Source organism: Xyrauchen texanus, chromosome 18 (assembly GCF_025860055.1).
Source record: "Xyrauchen texanus isolate HMW12.3.18 chromosome 18, RBS_HiC_50CHRs, whole genome shotgun sequence".
Lineage (NCBI taxonomy): Eukaryota > Metazoa > Chordata > Actinopteri > Cypriniformes > Catostomidae > Xyrauchen > Xyrauchen texanus.
This window is the reverse complement of record NC_068293.1, coordinates 7,415,322-7,428,724: the sequence shown is the minus strand read 5'-3', so window position 1 is coordinate 7,428,724 and position 13,403 is coordinate 7,415,322. Positions and strand designations below refer to the sequence as shown.

The 13,403-nt window shown below is 41.1% G+C and overlaps 1 protein-coding gene across 1 annotated transcript in view; it reads left to right on the top strand.

The window, feature by feature from the left end:
* LOC127659262 (high-affinity choline transporter 1) overlaps positions 1-13,403 on the top strand; it is a 28,170-nt gene that overhangs the window by 2,558 nt on the left and 12,209 nt on the right. The window contains exons 2-3 of the mRNA XM_052149001.1: positions 5,363-5,549; positions 7,346-7,459. Of these exons, the coding sequence (XP_052004961.1) occupies positions 5,366-5,549; positions 7,346-7,459 (298 nt within the window). The 5' untranslated portion in view covers positions 5,363-5,365. The remainder of the gene's footprint in view (positions 1-5,362; positions 5,550-7,345; positions 7,460-13,403) is intronic.

Genomic DNA, 13,403 nt, shown 5'->3' with positions numbered 1-13,403 from the left:
GAAATCAGTAAGAACACTTACACTAGTAAAAATGTTAATTCTTGATATAAAAACTGATACTATCTCTCACAGAAATACACGTTCTTGATATCATTCCGGTTGCTAGGGAGGGTAGAGTCACATGGGGTATCCTCCTTGTGGTCACTATAATGTGTGGTTCATGCTTTAAGTGGGCACGTGGTGAGTTGTGCGTGGATGCCACAGAAAATAGCGTGAAGTCTCCACAAGCGCTACGTCTCCATGGTAACGTGCTCAACAAGCCACGTGGTAAGATGTGCAGATTGACGAACTCAGACGCAGAGATATCTGGAGTCACTTCGTTACCATGAGGACTTTAATTTAACAACAACAAAAAAATTCCACTAGTAAAAACTGTAATTCATGATATCTTTAACAAAATTTTCACTAGTAGAATTTCACACTGACCTGTCAACAACTGAATTACAATTAAGTGAAAATGCTATTTTTTTAATATAAATATATTTCATCATGTTAGGTATGATATTTCAGATATCTGGATATAGATTTCTGATATCTAAAATTTGTAGTGTAATTACAAATATCTAAAAATGCTTTTTGCTAGTTACAATCACATTACAGATTTCAGAAATTAACAGTGCACAAGTGAAAACTAAATTACTAAAATAAAATGTAAAATGAGCATTTTCACTAGTTGCAATTTAATTACAAGTTATCAGTAAGAAGTGCATTACTGATGTGAAATTAGAATTTTAACTAGAAAGAAATTAATTAATGATACCTGTAATTGTGTTTTGAACAGGAGTGAACGACAGATCAATATGAAATTCTACTAGTGAAAATGCTGTTACAGATATAAATAATTACAGTTTTTACTGGTGAAAATTTCAAAAATTATTTCAAGAATGTGTATTTCTGTGAATGATTCATTTTTTATATCAAGAATGAAAGTTTTTATTGCAAATGTAATTACTTTTTAGAAACAAATATTAGAATTAGATTAGAATACATTTTTTTAATTTGCATTCTAACTAGTGAAAATGTAATTGTAAATATTAACAATCATATCTTGCAAATGATTAAAAGTCAATTCTGCATGCCATACAGTAATTGCGTTTTGGAGTGAAAGACAGATCAGTGTGAAAATGTACTATTCAAAATGCAGTTAAAGATATCAATAGTAGACTATGGTTGAAATTTCATTTTGATTTCATGAATGTGCATTTCTGCAAGTAATTACATCATTTTTTGGTATCAAGAATTAAAGTTCCCCTTTTGTCACTCACTCGACATTGTGTTGATTGTAGTGACACAAGGGACTTCTTTTGGGAGCCTCGGATACCTCTGAATATGAAAAAGGCCAATAAAAATTTGGTGAACAGAATTTGCATGTCCCATCTCTGGACATACGCTTATAAAAGGCAGGGATCATACATCTGTTCAGATTCTTTCTTCGGAGTGATCAGCGAGCTGAGAGACTCTCTACTGTTCCACTCGCCTCTAGAGAGCTTTGCTGTTGGATCGAAGGCGCATTGCCAGCGGCTTTCTCCCTCCTCTGCATGCCAGTACAGTCCATGCCCCTGGGTGCTTCGACAGCTTACTAAAAGAGCAATAATTCCTCTAAAAGAGTTAACGTGTAAGATGACCTTCCGCCTTTGCGTTGTTCCTGGATGCAGTAGATATCTCTCCTCTTCTGACGGCCATAGGCACTGCCTCGTGTGTCTGGGTCGCAATCACACCAAGGCAGTGTTTGTAGATGGCTCATGTACACATTGTGAGAACTTGACCATGGCACCGTTGCAGTTGCAGCTTTTGTTCCTTAAAGGGAATACCACTCCAGCCACCCCCCACCCACGTTACTCCATCCCACTGGATTGAGGACGACCTGCCTGGTGATAGAGGTGATTTGGGGAGTTCAGCGGGGCGGTTTCGCCGGGTAAATCCCCACGAACCACCCGCCCCCCAGCACGCTCGATTGACTTGAGACCAGCTCGACGACCAGTGTGATATCTCCATTGGCGCCATTGAGCTGGATGACGATGTCGCCGCTGCATCGGAGAGCGTCGTGGCATCTGCCGCCTCCGCCCTGCATACATTTACAAAGATCTGCATTTGGGTAGTCCTGATCCTGATGTGCTGCTGAAACTGTGCTCAGCTACCGACCTCGCCCTTAGGGCCACGAAGGTCACAGCGCGGGCATTCGGACAGGCGATGGCCACCCTTGTGGTCCAGCAACGTCATTTATGGCTGAACTTTGTCGAGATGCGGGAAACTGACAAAGCCCGCTTTCTCAATGCCTCCATCTCCCAGCTTGGTCTCCTCGACAAGGAACAGCGACGGTAGTGTACATAAATCGCCAAGGTGCCGTATGCTCTCGTCACCTGTCACAACACGCGCGTGGAGTCAGCACCAACTGAGGTCACTGCACGCCACTCATATCGCAGCCTCAACACGAAAGCAGACGTGCAGGCTCAGCTCAACGGGGAGTGGAGACTCCACCCGCAGGTGGTTCAGCTGATCTGGAACAGTTATGGCAAAGCAGAGGTAGACATGTTCGCTTCCCAAGAGAACTCCCATTGTCCGCTATGGTACTCCCTCAGGTCGGAGGCAAGTCCCCTCAAGACAGATGCGCTGGAACACAGCTGGGCTGCGCAAGTATGCATTTTCCCCAGTGAGCCTACTTGCACAGGTGCTGTTCAAGGTCAGGAAGGACAAGGAACAAGTCACTCTAGTGGCCCTTTACTGGCCTACTCTGACTTGGTTCTCGGATCTTACGCTCCTAGCGACAGCACCTCCCTGGCAAATTCCCCTGAGGAAAGACCTTCTTCCTCAGGGACAGGGCACCCTCTGGCATCCGTGCCCAGACCTCTGGAACCTACACATCTGGCCCCTGGATGGGATGCAGAAGATCTGAGTGGTCTGCCACCAGCTGTCATAGACATGATCAACCAAGCCGGAGCTCCCACTACCAGGCAGCTTTATGCCCTGAAGTGGCATCTGTTCGCAAACTGGTGCTCTTCCCGATCTGAAGACCCACAGAGGTGCGCAGTCATTCCTGCAGGGAAAGCTGGAGGGGCGGCAGTCCCCCTCTACCTTGAAGGTGTATGTAGACTCTATAGTGGCCCACCATGATGAAGTGGACGGTAAGTCCCTAGGGAAGCACAACCTGATCATCAGGTTTCTAAGAGGCACCCAGAGGTTGAATCCTCCCAGGCCATGCCTGTTCCCCTCGTGGGATCTCTCCATGGTCCTTATGGGCCTTCAGAGAACCCCTTTTGAGCTGCTAGAGTCAGTTGAGCTAATTGCCCTCTCCCAGAAGACGGCCCTCCTGATTGCGCTCGCATCCATCAAGAAGGTTGGAGACCTGCAAGCGTTCTCTGTCAGTGACACTTGCCAGAGTTCGGTATGAACGGTTCGTCCCCCTGTCAGGCGGACCCGCGTCTCTCTTGGGCACTCCTCTCTCATTAGGCAGGACCTACCACTGAGCCACTTCCATGTAATGTGCCCATGTGACGTATTTGCCACATATTTACCTCCCCGGCCTGGGCAGGATGTGGTCTCCACGTGGTCTTTTCCCCCTGAAAGTATAGGACTGGAAAAGAACGGCTTCCCCGATGAGTGTTATATCTAGATGTCCCCAGCCGCATCTAACACTCTATGAGGAGAAACATAGAGAGAGAAAAAGGGCCTGCTCCCATGCTTGTCACGTCGCTTGTTCCCACCCCTCAAGGGAAAAACTTGATCAGATGCCGGGAACCTAATAAATTTTTTTATTTTCTGTTGGGGAAGGTTACATTAAGTCTGATGCCCATGCTCCTTTGGCACGCTACAGCTTGCTGCACCAGCATCAGCAGATCACGTAACGCGGTCCAGTGTAGGTGGCGCTATTGAATAGGGAGACCTTGTGTCACTACTGTCGACACAATGTCAAGTGTGTGACAGAAGGGGAACATCTAGGTTACTAGTGTAAGCCCCTTTCCCTGATGGAGGGAAGGAGATGTTGTGTCCCCCTTGCCACAACACTGTACCAGGCCACTGTAATGGCTGAACCTTATTCTTGGCTCCTCAGTGCAGAACCTGACTGAACAGATGAACAATCCCCACCTTTTATACCCGTATGTCTGGGTAATATATACCGTGCAAATTCTGTTAGCCAATTTTTTATTGGCCATTTTCATATTCAGAAGTTTCCTAGCCTCCCGAAAGAAGCCCCTTGAGTCACTACAATCGACACAACATCTCGTTCCCTCCATCAGGGAATGGGGGTTACACTAGTAACCTAGACAGTTTTACTTGTGCAAATGTAATTACTGATATAAAACAAAATCAGTAATTGCATTGCTGATATCAAGGATTAGTTGAATTGTTGATATGTATTATTCAAATCCTGCACATGAGTCAATTCGGCCTGCCATATGTGATAGTGTGTATAGCATGTTTAGTAAATAATGTTTTCTATTCCTTGTCACTTAAAATGATTTATATTTCAAAAAGATACTCTACCTTTTACCTTTTGACCTTTAGGTGCCAACAACAACATATGATAGGAAGTTATAATTTTTCTGTCCTAACACTGAAATCAGAAGGCAGTTACACAACGTGTCTTGTTTAGTCTGATTCATTACGCGCACACGCGCGCACACACACACACACACACACACACACACACACACACACACAGACAGACAGACAGACAGACTTCTTCCAGTGGTTCAATCTGCAGTGATGAGCGTAGCTCTCTCGTTCAGGACTGTTGAATTCAAACTCCCCTCATTTTGCTCCTTCATCACATCAACATCAGTATTCACTGCAAGACTGTGTCCACAGGTAACGTTTCTCATTTTTTATACTCTTTTACAAATACAGAGTCGCTTTATAATGTAGTTTCCTGCTGCTTACTTCATATAATTTTACCAGTGGCTCACTCTGAAATAACGTGTAGCATGTTTGAAACCCCAGGAGAGCATTTATCTGTATCTGTAAAGATTACACTAAACAAAAGCGAAGCATCATCAAACATGGGCAAACTAATTCTGTCTTACTTTCTACCTTCTGAAATGTAATATTCGAAATATAAAGTAATAAAAAGTTGCATTACATTTATTTTAATAGTTTGAAATCAAAACTTTCCATCGTACATTGCAATATAGGCTCATAATCTGTATGTAATATATAATAAGACAAACGCTTGCAGTTATTTCTCCATGTGAATTGACGCGTAATAAGCTATAAATGCCAAATTGATCCATTTTTTTTTATTATTTATTTATTTATTTATTTTTATTTTTTTGAGCCGTCTTAACAGTTTCAGAAAATGTTTGGTGAAAGCTGTCCATCACTCTTTGAAATAAATCGCAGGTCTGAATGAGTGAGAGAGAGATAGAAGATGGCCATTCATGTGGAAGGACTGCTGGCCATTGTTATTTTTTATTTGTTGATTTTAATTGTTGGAATCTGGGCGGCGTGGAAGAACAAGAATTCCGGCATCTCTGAGGGAATAGACCGCAGTGAGTCGATCATGGTAGGCGGGCGAGACATTGGACTGTTTGTAGGTGGATTTACGATGACCGGTGAGTCTGACCATCTGAGTCCATTTCACTAGCCATTTACTTTTTATTAACTTCAATACTTTATATAATATGAGTTTATAAGATACTTTCATTTTAACACTATGAATATCCTGTGATGTATGATTCTCATTTGATAAAAATTTGTTTTTCCCTGCATTTACTATACAATTTAGAAGCAAATATCTGGTAGCCTACATATAGGTTAACACTTCACAATAAGGATCCATTAATTACTAGTACTTAAAAATATTTTTTACATGTACTAACAAAGAACAATACTTTTACAGCGTTTATTCATGTTAATTTCAATATCTATATTTTTAATATAAAAACTTGTATTTGTTAACGTTAATTAATGCATTATGAACTTACATGAACTTACAATGAACAGGTTTTATTAACTAACATTATCAACGATTAAAAACATTTTTATATTGTTCATTGTTCATGACACCTAATGTTATCAAATTGAACCTTATTTTAGGTGTTAAATTGCTGACAGATTTATTTGTTTGCATGTGTTTACGCATGTACTGTGTGTGCATGGAGTGTGTGTGATCATTGATGATGCAAATTAAATAGCTGAAATGTTATTTGTTTTAAAGCAGGGTCAAAACTGTAATGTACTCGGGGCAAAAATGCCACCAAAAGTGACAAAAATGCCCCTGAAATTCATAATGTTGGGGGAATAAATGCCCCTGTAATTATTTCTCTCTTTTATAACATCTAATACATTTCTTAATATTATATCAAGTTATGCATATATCACATAAAATATGATTTGATGTCAATTTAATTGGGAAAGAGGTAATAGATTCTCAATCTAATTTTTCAGACTGAGAACTTATGTTAATGAATTGATTAATTAGAAGTATTTTAAAAAAATGATAACTCATTATGTCTTTTATAAAAATAAAAAAATGCCTCATAAGCGTAAATAATGTCCCTGAAAATCAAATCTACAGGGCAATTATTGCCCCCATATGAAAAAGTTAATTTCTGACACTGTTTTGAAGGAAATCATGCAACATTTCAAATAAACTTAGATCATTTCCTCTTTTTTTCTTGTGTTGCTATTAGAAGTAAAGCCTGAGGGTTCAATCTTTCTTCTGAGAATTTTTTAATTATTAATGTTTTGCGCTGATATACTAATTAAAATTGCAAGAAAGCTTTTCATTTGTTCTGTTTGCTTAATTAGGACATTTTAAATTAGTATATTATTCAAAGGATTTATAGAGTGTGTGTGCTGTTTTGATGTATAGCTGCTGAAGAACTCTCTCTCTCTCACACACACACACACACACACACACACACACACACACACACACACACACACACACACATGTTGTGTTTCCATGTTTTATGGGGACTTTCCATAGACATAATGGTTTTTATACTGTACAAACTTTATATTCTATCCCCTAAACCTAACCCTACCCCTCAACCTAACCCTCACAGAAAACTTTCTGCATTTTTACATTTTCAAAAAACATAATTTAGTATGATTTATAAGCTGTTTTCCTCATGGGGACTGACAAAATGTCCCCACAAGGTCAAAAATTTCGGGTTTTACTATCCTTATGGGGACATTTGGTCCCCACAAAGTGATAAATACACGCTCACACACACACACACACACACACACACACACACACACACACACACACACACACCCACCCTGTAAAGGATCATTCATTTAAACCTTATCCTTACAATAATAACCAATGAATGGACACAAAGCAGAGACACAGCAAGCTTCTGTGTCTGGTTATTTCTCACTCTTTGCCTCATTGCAGCCACATGGGTTGGAGGGGGTTATATCAACGGCACTGCAGAGTACGTGTATCTGCCCGGCTCTGGTTTGGCTTGGGCTCAGGCACCGTTTGGTTACGCACTCAGCTTGGTAGTAGGTGAGATAACTTTACGTTTATGAATTCATCATTTTACATGAAGACCAATGTCTTTAATATCAATACAAAATTGTGAAATTGTGCTACCACATTGAGGACACTTTGAAAAAACAAATGGAGTTTTGTGGCTTTTAGTTCATGTCTGTTAGTTTTATAGTTATCTTTATGCTAGTGGACTCCTTAAAGCTGACAAACAAACAATTCACATTTAGTAGAGATATATGTAGGACTTCGCGGCTGAAGAAAACTAAGAGAAATGCAAAAATTCCACGCAGAACAACTTAACGACGGACTGGTGCCAGGAAGTCTGAATTTCTCGCATCTGACAAACATCAACTGCCTTAAGAACAGTGATGAATTGGGAAAAGCACAACAAAACCCCTCTCTCCTCTTTCTGTTAATCAGATAAACCCCCTACTTATCACTGACTATGCTATGTGGCATGGCAACCATGAAATCACAGACAGGCCTATATTCAATATAGCACTCTCTTAAAATTATAATAATAATGAGGCATATTTCTGGCTTACCATCTCACATGAAGCTTAATTCATAAACATTTGACATGGACTTTGGACTTTTCTTAACCAAATACACAGCCGTGTGTAGGATTTTACCCAAAATTTACAAGTGCATCTTATACAAATGATAACCCCCGACAAGTAGGTTCCTTAAAACATGTAATGTATCATCCATGTTGTAAAACCAATAAATGAACCATTATGATTTTTAATCAGGTATTTTCATGTTTTGTAACTAGCATGTTGGATATTCATGAAAGTATGTCATATTTATTATCATTGAGTTTCATTTTGCTTGTCTCGAATGCTAATGTAGGTTATTTTCTAATATTCCTTAGCGTAATTATGATATTAAAATTCATGATTAAACATTGCCCTATTTTGAGCATGAAACAGAACAATAGGCCATAAATTGTGGGGGGAGGACAGAAATGACCATTTGACTCAGCAAAAGACACTTCTGATTGGGTAGAATTCCTTTGGGGGTTGGACTAATCAGAAGGGGGTTAAAAGGTCAGGCCTGACCACCGTTGTCCTCTCTTCTTCTCTCTTCCCTCTCTTCTCTGCTCTATGGCTTTCACACACTTGGACATCAGTTCTGGGGTCCATTCATCTTCTGTGAAATCTCACTCACCAACCCATGTTTATGTTTGTTTGTCCATGTGTTAGTTTAGTTGTTTGTTTTAGTTTAGTTAATAAAGTCTTGTTTGTATTCAAAGACAATTTGATTGTGTATTTGATTAAATCATATCGGTCCCTTGAAATCTTTCGATCCTAAGCTACATGTTCATAAAGAGTTTCAATCTATTTGTGATATTATTTTCAATGGCCATGAGAGTAGTATTACTGTAAGAATTAATCTTATGTTCCGATAAACTCATCTCTGGCCGAAGACTTTGATCGGCCGTACATTGATTCTTTTAATATTCCCCACATAAAATGCTAAATCCCTTATTTAGCTAAATTCCTTGGATATAAATTATTAGCAGATACAATGAGCCTGTTGTATTACATATTGAATGGTGGAGAATTTTAATCAGATTTCGAATCTGCTCAGGTGTTATTTATTTCGAACGTGGCCAAGATTCTTAAACTAATTCATTATTAATATGTTCTTACATATGTATGTATACATTTAAAATGTACAGTCTTTCTCATCTGGAAAACAGGCCTAAAATAGTGATGATTGATCTTGCTATTAAGGGTGTATACCCTTTTTTGTGCAATCAAATGCTGTCTAGAAAGAGATTGCCCCTCCACCTAATACCACCTTCCTCTGACTAGCAATAGCAAATAGGAAATCATGGTTCATGGCTGTGACGCAAACTAAAGGTTATTGGCTATTTAAAAAATTGATAATCCCTTTGAAATGTTCCAACTTCCTGTTTCATGAGGAAATACATCAACACAGGGGTGACGAGGAGGAGGGCGGGGACGGCCCTGCCCTCCTCGTCACAACAAAAAAAGTTGTCATGTGCATAATTAAATTGGTTCATTCAAATGTAAATCAGAACATAACTCTGATGTATACTGATGTTATATAGTAGACACATTTTTCAAATTGTTCCTACAACATAGTGTGTAGCAACATGATCACACAGGAAATCGATATGCTGCTTCCCTAAAATCAACCCGCTATCCTCCTTCGAAATTTTTATATCAATTCAAATATATTCACTTTTTCCTGTGGTGCTACTAATAGCACATTGCGCAAGTAATCTAGTCCGATGGAAACCAGGAAATAATCACATTCACTTCAAAATGCAGGTTCTGGTTAATTGAAAACCAAGAAATAGACTATCATTTAATTGCCAACAAAAGCCTTCATCAGCCAACTAACAAAGGACAATGCATCTATGTCAACTTCTGTAGTTAATTCAGAATGGACTTCAAAGAAATTAGTCTTAAAGTCATCTTAAAGTTCATAAAAAATATAAAATTATTTGTTTTTTAAACACTGGACCTTAACGCTTACTTAATTTACAAATTTAAAACCATGACTTGCACTGCACACAAATAACTAATATTGGCATTATGTTCATGTTGTTTAGCCAGAGGGGAACTGGCCCCCACAGTGAGTCTGGTTTCTCCCAAAGTTATATCTTATGGAGTTTTGTGTTCCTTACCACAGTCGCCTTCAGCTTGCTCACAGGGGTTCTAAATACAATTATTTAATTATTTAATTTCTATACACATTTTACAATCATATTTAATCAAACTACTCTATTATCACTGAAAGACAGTATAGATATTACAATTTAATAAAAAATAAAAAAAAAGATTTAATGCATGATTTCCTGTAAAGCTGCTTTGAAATGATGTGTGTTGAGAAAATTACCAGGAAATAATCACATTCACTTCAAGATGCGTTTCTGGTCCGTTGGAAACCAGGAAAGAATCACATTCACTCTGGAATGTGGGTTTTGATCCCATGGAAACCAGAAAATATTCCCGTTCACTCCGAGATGCAGGTTCTTGTCCCTTGGAAAACAGAAAAATATCACGTTCACTCTGGGATGTGAGTTTTGATCCCACTGAAACCAGGAAGTTATCATGTTCACTCCAAGATGTGGGTTCTAGTCCTTTGGAAACCAGGAAATAATCACGTTCACTCCGAAATGCGTGTTCCAGTTCCTTGGAAACCAAGAAATAATCACATTCACTTCAAGATGCAGGTTCTACTCCCATGGAAACCAAGAAATAATCATGTTCACTCCAAGATGCGGGTTCTAGTGCCAATGGAAACAAGGTAATAATCACGTTTACTCTGGGATGTGAATCTTGGTCCCATGGAAAACAGGAAATAATCTTGTTAACTCCAAGACGTGGATTCTGATCCCATGGAAACCATGAAATAATCATGTTCACTCCGAGATGCAGTTTATAGTCCTTTGGTAACCAGGAAATAATCACGTTCACTCCAAGATGCAGGTTCTTGTCCCTTGGAAACCAGAAAATAATCACGTTCACTGCAAGATGCAGGTTCTAGTCCCATGGAAAAAAGGAAATAATCACATTTACTCCAAGACGTGAGTTTTAGTCACATGGAAACCAGGTAATAATCACATTTACTCTGATAAGTGGTTCTAGTCCTTTCGAAGCAAGGAAATTATCATGTTCACTTTGAGATGCAGGCTCTAGTCCCATGGAAATCAGGAAAATAATCACATTTACTCATAGACATGGGTTCAAATAATTTAAAAACGACTCGGTTACTAACGTAACCTCGGTTCCCTGAGAGGAGGGAACGAGTATTGCGTAAGTAGCTTACGCTATGGGAAAACTCAGTTTCTCGAGAAATATTGAAGTCTTTATGTAAAACGCATTGCAGCTGCACAGCAGACAGCAATGAGCGAGGCAGCTCGGTCATTGGCTGTGTTGCGGCAACTTGCTCGAACCAATGACGGGCGACTCTGAACGCAGCGACCAATGAGCCGCTTCACGCCAGCGGCTCAGAGCCCGCCAAGATTGGCGTGGCTAAGGCTATATATTAGGCTCCGTCATGAGAGTTCTTTAGGTTCAATCGACTGAAGCAACTGACCAAGCACAAGCACGGCAGCTTACGCAATACTCGTTCCCTCCTCTCAGGGAACCGAGGTTACGTTAGTAACCGAGTCGTTCCTCTCGAGAGGTCTCTCCTATTGCGTAAGTAGCTTACGCTATGGGAACACCATGCAAAACGCCATGCGTGCTGACTTCGCTCTATAAAGCCAGAGGCAGATGCCTGAGCCTTAAAGCAAAGTGATTATTCAACGAGCCGGCCAACGGCGAGCTATATAATGGGATAATACAGAGCGCCTTTGCCCCAAGGTGGCCCATGGTGGGAGCTCATTGTAAAAACACACGCACATATCTTATGTACTGATTTTTCTTTTACTGATATGCATAAAAACTCCCTAAGTCAGTCAGAGACGGACCTTATAAGGGAGGAGATAATGCTCAGCATATATGTACTCCAGTCCATACTACAGTCAGGCTGATAGAATGTTGGAATGCAATGAGGGGACCTGTAGGTTATAAAACCTGATAAATGTCAAAGGCGAGGCCCAGCCTGCCGCCGCACAAATATCCTCAATGGGTATCCCACTCGACCACGCCCATGAGGAGGCCATGCTCCTCGTAGAGTGAGCTCTGACGCCTAAGGGGCATTGAAGGCCCTTGGCTTCATAAGCCAGCGCTATAGCATCTACTATCCAGCGCGATATTCTTTGCTTTGAAACTGCGAGACCTTTAGTGCGGCCGCCAAAGCATACGAATAATTGTTCCGTCTGTCTGAACGGGGCAGAACGTTCCAAGTATACTCTGAGCGCCCTGACCGGGCAGAGTAAATTAGCGTCGCTTTCGTCTGCTGAAGATGCTCTGATTAAAAAGTGGCCCGAGCGCCACGCGTGAGTGGGGACACAGCTCTTGAGCCAGCGTTGGAGAGGACGCATGTGCAACAATCCTAGCTGGAGTACAGCTGATGCCGAGGCCATGAGACCGAGCATCCTTTGAAATCGTTTGACGGGGGCGTGTGCACCCGCTCTGAATGATGTTGCAAGGCGCCGAATAGCGAGCGCGCGCTCTGATGAGAGGCGCGCCGTCATCTGCACTGAGACTAGCACTATTCCCAGAAAAGAGATATTCTGGCTGGGGGATAGCACGCTCTTTGCAAAATTGATTCTCAGACCCAGACATTCTAGATGACTGATAATCCAAGATCTGTGCGTCGTTAACTGACTCTCTGATTGTGCTTATTTGCACTCCCCGCTGTCTCAGGGGGGAAAGTGCTGCGTCCATACATTTCGTGAATGTACGGGGGGGCCAATGATAGGCCGAATGGTAGTACTGTGTACTGGTATGACTGTCCCTCGAAAGTGAATCTCAGAAATGGCCTGTGATGAGGCACTATCAGAATGTGAAAGTAAGCATCTTTCAAATCCACTGATAGAAACCAATCCCCAGGGCGAACTTGCGCGAGGATATGTTTGGTCGTTAACATTCTGAACGAGCGAATCATTAAAGCTTTTTTCAGATGTCTGAGATCTAGGATGGGGCGGAGGCCACCGTCCTTTTTCGGGACGAGAAAGTAGCGGCTGTAAAAACCCGCCTCGCTCATAGAGAGAGGAACAGTTTCTATAGCGCTCTTCTCTATCAGTTTGAGCACCTCGGTGCGTAGAACATGTGAAACATCTTTCCTCACTTTCGTCTCGACCACCGCTGAAAAGCGGGGTGGTCTGCGAGCGAATTGAAGCGAGTAACCGTGTCTTATTATGTTCAAAACCCATTTCGGCATGTCGGGGATTTTTTCCCCGGCTTTTGCTCGCACAGATATGGGCTGAATGCTGGCTGGGGGCGTGTCGCAGTGATGTATGGACCCTGCCGGCGAATTGCCTTGTGCTAACACTGAGCTTACAGCTCTCAGAGGCGCGGGAGCGCACTGA